Source organism: Melospiza melodia, chromosome 3, assembly GCF_035770615.1.
Source record: "Melospiza melodia melodia isolate bMelMel2 chromosome 3, bMelMel2.pri, whole genome shotgun sequence".
Taxonomy (NCBI): domain Eukaryota; kingdom Metazoa; phylum Chordata; class Aves; order Passeriformes; family Passerellidae; genus Melospiza; species Melospiza melodia.
The window spans coordinates 28,890,872-28,899,238 of record NC_086196.1 but is presented as its reverse complement, the minus strand read 5'-3'; the positions used below and the strand labels follow the sequence as shown (position 1 = coordinate 28,899,238).

General features: G+C 37.4%; 1 protein-coding gene across 1 annotated transcript in view; it reads left to right on the top strand.

The window, feature by feature from the left end:
• Positions 1–2,799: 2,799 nt before the first annotated feature.
• The window catches only part of TRDN (triadin), a 224,527-nt gene continuing 218,959 nt past the window's right edge, over positions 2,800–8,367 (top strand). Inside the window, exon 1 of the mRNA XM_063153340.1 lies at positions 2,800–3,281. Within this exon, the coding sequence (XP_063009410.1) occupies positions 3,260–3,281 (22 nt within the window). The 5' untranslated portion in view covers positions 2,800–3,259. The remainder of the gene's footprint in view (positions 3,282–8,367) is intronic.

Here is an 8,367-nt window from a genome sequence, read left to right as displayed (position 1 = left end):
TTCCATGTTGTTTGAGGAGTAAGGAGAGAGACAGGACATCTTACAAAAGAATATTTCTGGTCAGGTTAGGCAGAAAAGGTTCCCACTAAAATGAAATTTTCAACATATAAACTAGGTCAGGAAAATATGTTTACTTTGTTGCAAGAAGATTGGTATAAATTTTTCAGTTACTGCATGCTGTGAGTTTCACAGATTAGTTTAAAAGAAACTCCTAAATTGAATCAGGAGCTAAAGTTTTTAGATTTTGAAAAAAACTTTGAACTTGCCCTTAAAAATTTTTCAGATTTTTCGGTTGCTTAGACTTCTAAAGAATAAATGTGATATTCTTTATAATTTCCAGTTGGCAATGTTTGTTTCTCAGTTTCAACATACATGCACACACACATAACTTCTTTTATTTTAGTTCTGTGTATTTTCATGAAGGCTGTGATTATTTCTAGTAAATATGACACTCAGATCCCTTGACTTTTTCCTCCTTAAAGGGAGCAACTGCGTAACTTCCAATACATTTGCCTAAAGCCACACTTTATGTGTGTATAAGTATATATACATATATATGTGTAAGAAATACCTACATATATATACATATATGTAAGATATTGGTGCATATGTCATCTTTAGCCTGCTTCCCAGAATGAATATTTTGTGCATACAAGGGAGGGTATGAGAGGGTACCAACCACTTCTCTTTCTGGCTGCTGGGCTGATGTTGTGGAAAATTGGTTTCAAATTGGATTCTCTCACTTCTTCTACTCTTATATTTTGATTTCAGAACAACAGGCCATGACTGAGGGTAAGCATAAATAGTAACAAGGGAGTAAGGAGGGGAAAGGAGGGCAGGTGGTAGGAGCTGCAATGTAAAGTGGTGAGGGACAGGCAATCATGCACATATAGTTAGTTATACAAACACCTATGTCTCGCCATGTCACTCTGGTTTTTTAAGATTTTCTAAGCCTTCTGATGTTGACATTCTTTTAGTGAACTTTCTCGCACACTTTCTGTAAATAACTCATTGTTTTACATTCCTTTATGGAGGAGGAGAGAATTGATAGACTGTTGGTTTAACCAGTGTCATTGGAGAGGTGTCACCGTCACCCTCCAATCCACTGTCACTTTTAGAAAACTATAAATGTTGGAGTCAGAAAATAAACCTCCCTTTTTTCTTCACCTTAAGAACAGCAGTGTGAGCTTGTGTTCTTTCGTGTCCTATAGTGACATGGGCATAGTCCACAATCTCAGGATCTTGCTACATAAAACAAAAAAAGATTCAGACATTAATTTTTCCCCATTTATCTCTCTCCTCATGTTCCAAAATGAAGACTTTATTATGTTTTGAATTTGAATAGGAATGCAAGTGAAAAAAAATCCTGACTTCTCAGGATTGGTTAGCTCTGTGCTTCAGGTATTCAGATTATCTATCTCACATCTTAAGCAAGTAGTAAAGCTGTCAAAACATTGGTGACCCCAAATATTTAACTGTTCATATAAAATGGAACTGCTTCAGCAGAAGAGAGAGAATGAATAAGAACAAGGGATTTGCCTTAGCATCCTTTACTAACCACTAACCTTTTGTGGGCAGCTGCTTTGTTGATATGTGAATGTGACTCCTCAGACCATTCTGGTACTCATGAAAGAGTATTTTTGAAGAAATAAGGTTTTACATGAAATCTCTTTATCAGCTTTAGTAAGGAGGATCTACTGAAGAACAGGCTAAAGGAGCAAACAGAGGGCTAGAGGGATGATCAGAAAAACACTGTGTACTTAACATCAAGTAATCAAACCTTGTCAGTGCAAAATACTAGGTTAGTAGAGCTAAAGAAAGAGGCTCAAGCACTGATTGCAAGCTTTGTCTAGAAAAAGCAAGCATTTTCAGACAGGTGGCAGGTATGAAATGTGTTAAGGGTAGAGGGAAGAGGAAAAACCTGGTGGTGATTTTGCTGTTCAATGAACCTTTGCTTCTGCATCTTGTGCATTGGATAAATAGATTCCTTTCCCCACACTTTGCCACAGAGCCAGGTGCCAATATCTCCTGGGAGGAAGATGAGAAGTGTAAATGCCAGCTCGTGTAGCAGAGACAAGGTGACTATAGGTTCCCTAGCCAGAGCTGTTAAAGGTGGTTTCTGGTTTCATGTGACCATGACATTTACGTAAAGGTATGCTGGCTTTTCTGCTAATTTCATTTTCAACCTATTGACCCCATACATAATTCTACAGCTGTGGAATCGCAAGCAGTCCAAGGAAAAGATTGCTCAGGTTTTCAACTAATTGTTCTTATTTGAATTGTTAACATTTTACTTTCTCTAAATGCTTTTAAGAATCTACTTGCTTTCAGTTTTATAAAACCTTTTTAAAAATTACAGAATTTTTGAGCTACTTAAAGATTTCCATTAATCAGACCCATAAAATCAAGTCTTGTCTACTTAATATTTTTACATGTTGCCTTCCTATATCTAGACTACATAAAATATTACTATTAAAATTTTAACAGTGTTTTGTAATACTTAGATTAACTCCACAGGTATATGTGGATAATTACAGCAAATCAGAAAAGGACAAAAAAAAATCCAAGCCAATTTTCTAGGTTCAAATTGCTATCTTAATTGGTTCTGAACTGCAACTAAGAGTCTAAGTGGAGAAAATCACCTAAATTTACCCTCCCCCTTAGTCAGCGGTGAGCTTCATAGGACCCTCCCCAAGCCATATAAGGCCAGGAAGAATGTGCTAAGCACTGAGTGTGCTAAGAATAAAGTTCTACTGGGATGGATAAGGTTACTTTGAACTCTATATTTCATGTTTCCTGACATACCCCCCAAAGAACTGCAATTATGCTAGCAAGGCTGTAGGAGCGTTGAACAGTTCTTTCCCAGTTCTTGTGATTTTTGTTGCCTCTCTATGCATTCCTGTCCTATTTAGAGCTGTGGTCTTTTGTATTTTATTTCTGGTGTGCATGGTTCTGAGGATATTAGAAAACCGTGCTGAAGGTTCACTCTGAGGCATGGCTATTTTTGTTAGAAGCTGATACTTTAGACTGAGCTTTAAGTGTTGCCTCTGGAAGGCCTTGGGTTGTTCTGGGAGGCCAGGTCTGCAGAGGAAACAGACATATCAGAGAGCATAAAAGAAGAAGGAACACAATTAGAAAAAGCAGAGGACCTCCCTCCTTCTCATCCTGCAAGTCCTGCGAGAGTCAGCAGCCCAGAAGTACTATCTAAGGTGCCACAGTAAATCTTGACCTTTTAAACAGAATATCTCTTACCATCATCATGGCCGAGATTACAGCAGAAGGTACAGTAACTCTTTTCAAATATAATTAACAAAAAATGATTTGTGATTTAACAGTATAAGTGAAGTGGCCTGTCAAAATGATTTATTGTTCTTAGCAAATTATGTTTTCACTCCAGAATCATTTAATTTTGTTTTCTGCATTCCTTTCTATTTTTCTTTCTTGTTTTTTCTTCTCTCTTTTACTTTTTCACTCTTGTAGCCTGTGTTTTTACGAGTTACTGAAAAAAGTTCTCTGTACACCTCTAAAAATAACCTTAGTTTCATTTGCAGAACACCATTATTTAGGCACCTCCATCAGAGTGATACAAACAGGGAATGTCTGAAGTTCAGAGTTTTATTCTCAAGCCTTTGCTCAGTAAAAAGCTTTGGTAGTCCCTTATAATCAGAGATTTACCAGAGTCAGAAGAGCTTAATTTGTTTGCCCTGATTTTTCCATAGGGAGCACAGAGTATTTTTGAAGTGTACGTGAAGTTACTGAATGGTAAAAGGCAAAAAACCCTTCTTCTATCCTTATTTAGGTAGACTTCTAAGGGAGTCAGTGAAATTGGTGCTGAAATAAATATGCCAGATGTCGGCCTGCAAAAATGAAAAGCAATTGTACTAACCAACAAATACATATTCTAATATGTGAATGTTTCATGTAGTTTAACATTTCCTGACCATTCATATTTAAAGTACATTTTAGATGCATAACAATATTTTATCAGCTGAAGTCAGAAGGGGGGATGTATTTTAAATGCAACCCTCTTTAAAACTGAATATTTTAGTTGAATTTTACTCCAAATTTTTTTCAACTCTTTATCTGAATTTAATAATGACAAAAATACAAGAAATGCTTTTAAACAGTCTTCTGAGATTTACTTTATTCTGCTTCTCAAGATTATGTGGTGTTTCAGTGCATGAAAGGTGTTGTTTTCATCTTCCATTTTTTATTGTTCATGCTCATGTAAGAGGATCTGCATTAAGTGCTATTAGAAAGTGATCCTGTTCCTTCTTAAGGGCTATTGTTAGGACTGTGTCAAGTAGTATAGTCCTTGCTTGATGTCTGGTTAGCCACATCAGGGAAGCAATGTGATTTTTAATCAGCAGTTGCACTGATCTATAATTTACTTCTGGCTGCATGTACTGCCAAAACAGGTGGCTCAGCCTGACAACCCTAACCCAACTACTAACACTGGTTTATTTAGATATTCTTAACAAGGTTTGTTGGAAACATTGGTTATTTTCTGGCTGTTATGAGGCAAATCTGTGAAATAACCAAATTAGTGAGATTTTTTGTCCAAAATAAATGGAAAAAAATATAAAACTTTACAACCAGTCTGACTTTTCGGTCATTGAGCTTATTAAAGAAAGAAAATTATAGACTCTAGAATGAAACATAAAACCATTGAATGAAGGAAAGTAGGGTCTGAATTTTTTAAAATTTTCTTTGTAGTGTTTTTACAGGAGTATTTTTACAGCTGTAACAGTATGTGTCTTCTCTGGGGCTTTTTGTGCAAAGCATAGACTTAGATGATAAGGGACATCAGCTCCCCAGTAAACTGACCTTCCACGTGACAGGGAAATAAACTATATAATTAGTTTAATTTAGTAATATTTGGCTTAGTTTTATGTTGTTTTCATGTACTTGGAATCCACTTGTAGTGATTGACTGATTTTTAGACACTGTATCCACAAGATGGAAATTTTATTTGTGGCGTAAAGTAAGAATTCAGCCTGAAGCTAATGTTTTACTGCAGTTTGTTTTCCTCTGGGGGTAGTACTGGCACTCACAACCTGAAAGTTTAGATATAAACTTCAGCAACAGGTAGTTTGGAAAAACAAAAAGCTTTTTAACTACCTGTTACTTCACAAGATTTATTTTTTTTTTTTACAATTTATTTTGTTTTCCATACCACCTCCCAGCCCATGATTTGCTGGGCTCTTCATGACTTTGCTACGACTAAACCACTTGCTCCTTGCAATAGGTATTTATAACTTTTTTTCCACTGTCACTCACAGAGGCAGACTCTTGGGCTCCTTGCCTTTGGGGGTACCATCCCAACACATCAGAGAGCAGGGCACAGCAGAGATGCAGGACAGTGAGTTTTCTGGTTCAGAGATTTGGCCCAGGGCTGGCAGGGTATGCTGCTGCACATCTCAGGGCTGTCTTTCTGACAGCCTGTGTCAGGACAACAATCTATCCAGAGATGAATAGAGGCAGTGGAGAGCTCTTTCAGGTCAACAGCATGATAATGACAGTGAGATTAAGTAATTTAAATATGTAGCCAATAAGCCCTCCACTGCCTACTTGCACCAAAACCCACATGTGCTACTTATTCTTTCACACAGCTACAAATTGTTAGTTGTGGAAATACTGGTGAAATGTACACTGTGAAAGACAAAATGAGATCCCTGAAGACAGCAATTCATAAATGTCCTTAGAAAGTTGGCAGGACCTATGTCTCTAGCTGTCAAGTATTTAAGAGAAGATTCCAGAGGATTATCTTCAGCATTCTCCTATTACATGTCATTGCCATCACAGAAATGTACTATTAAAAAATGGAAGTCCTTAAAATTGTATAAAAAAAAAGTACAAAGACTCAATACAGGGAATATGTACTATGTATTTGCTATACTCTCAGGATCTAATATTATTATTAGTATTAGTCATATTATTAAAATTAATAGTAATTATTGCTCTTGTTATTATTACATTTAAGCAGTTACTGAGTATTCTTGTAGCAGCCAGGATCTTTCTGAGGTCCACTTAAGGCTTTGTCTGAAAAGCCATGGGTCTCAAACTATGCTACTCCACTGTGTCTATGAGCACGGGGATTGGACTGGACTCAGTGGCAGATGTAGTTGGAGCTGCCACCACTGAAACACGAACAGAAGAATGCTGACACCTCTGAGAAATGGCTTCTGCCAATGTACAGCTTAATCTGTGTGTGCACAGCAGCTCCAGCACCAGCCCTATAGCTGGTCCTTTCTAGCCCAATCTCCTGCAGGTCACAGTGCAAGGTTGATGGGCATCCCCTGACACTTCGTCCTCCCGCGCAGGGAAGAATGAACAGAGACTCAGCTCTGCTTGCTGCAATGCTCTGGAGACTGTGCACTGATCTAATCCAGGAAGGTGAGGAGAGGAGAAAGACAAGGTTTCTGTGCCAGCTGTTTGTCTGCCACAACTTATTTCCCCAGTGGAGCAAGAGAGAAGCAGGAGTCAAATAGAAATGTGACAATGAGTCACAGTTTGGTCCTTATTTTGCTGCTGAGAGCCGTGCAACTACATATTTCCTCTGTCTGGGAGCAGGCTGCAAGGAGACAGGCTAGCCCCAAGGCTACACACAGCTTGTCAGTGACAAAATCAAAATTAGCTTCTGCATTTCAGCCCTTTTCTCAGGCTATTGGATAACTATGAAAAGTTTTAAGATATAAACCATTTTAAAAGGCAAAAAGATGTGTATGCTTGAATATTAATAGACATGAAACTACTAAGGTATGAGAAATAACACATAAGAGCTAGAGGGTAAAATCCCAATTATTTCATGAGTGTGATGGTCAGAAGCTAACAGAGGTAATCAATTGGCAAAATGTTTAATGAAGGCACACTAGAAGCAAGAGGCAGATAGCTACTTATGAGAATTCATGAGTTGCTGCTAGATGTGCCAGTTGTGCTGACTGCAACAGGGGCCTAGATGAATGAATTGGATTAGATGATTCATTTCGATGACTAAAGGCATGAGAGGTGTTTCTTACCCTCCTTTTTTTACTGCTGTTTATGCTTGGAGCTAGGATGTTTATATAGAATATGTTAGCACCTAGAAAATTTTCAAAATGAAAAGATGCCTTCTTTCTCTGCCTTTCAATGTTGATGAAGAAGATTGTATACCTATTACAGCAGGGTAAGGAAAATACAACAATTTTAGCTATGGTTTTTGAAGGAATCTATCTGTTCTAGTTCAGAACAACCAGGTAAAATCAACAACCAAGTACACAAAGTAAAAAAAAAGTCAGAAAACCCAGGTCTGCCAGTGAAAAATCTTTGTGGAGAACAGAAGCTCCAAATTCTTACCGAAATTCCTTAAAAATCATATTCTCCTGTGACTGTGGGCCTGTACAACCATGCTGGTTTGGCTTCAGCCTTGGTGTTTTCTCATACATAGCCTGTTGAGGCAAGCATGGTTAGCTTGACTTTAAGAATTTGTGGACAGCTCTACTCAAAGCTGATACAGTATGCACCTTCAGTTGGTACAAGGCAACTCTTACACACAATTCATTACTTTAGGTAGCCCCTTAGAGAGTCAGGGGCTTAGCTCTGGAGAGCAGGAAGGCTGAAAACCTATACACCAGTCAGGATTTTAGCTCTGGAGAGCAGGAAGACTGAAAACCTGTTAACCAGAGAAGCAAGCTAATGCATCGTGCTAGTACATGACAGGCTAAAACTGTGTGTGTTCAGTTAGCTCCTGTTGTGGACAAACAGCTGGACTGTAGGTTTGAATATTTATTCAATTTTTTTTTTTTTTTAAATAAGACACAGAACCTTGTGATCTGAAGTATTTGGAGCATATTTTAATGTTACTTATATATTGAGAAATGCTTTTAAAATCCTACTAGTGTTTTCAAGTAATTGGAAAAATCAGTTACCACTAACCTAAATATGAAATCTGTGCAACTACTTACATTCTCAGAAGTCTCAACCTATATCTTCAGAGACCTAAACATTGAAAAAAATCTAGTCTAGAAATATTTTGAGTACTTTCACCCACTGACTGCAATATAAATACTGAGTAAGAGGCAGATTTACTCTCTTTTTACTGCTCAGTTCTGGAAAGCAGAAACTGTTTTACTTTAAAATGTTTCATAATACAGGTCTGGTTTCAGTTCAGGACATACTGAGGAGAGAGAAACAAATCAGAGTTACCCCATTTGAAGCAGCTCATCCATTTACAGAAATGAAAAGCTTTTTCCTTTCTGATGATGACAGTCACTGGTTTCTTCTCTGTTTAAAACGATTGAACTAATGCAAACTACAAATTTTACCAGGTAAACCATATTACAGTAGTAGAGGCTTACTTTTAATGATTTGCTTCAAACCTAAATGATT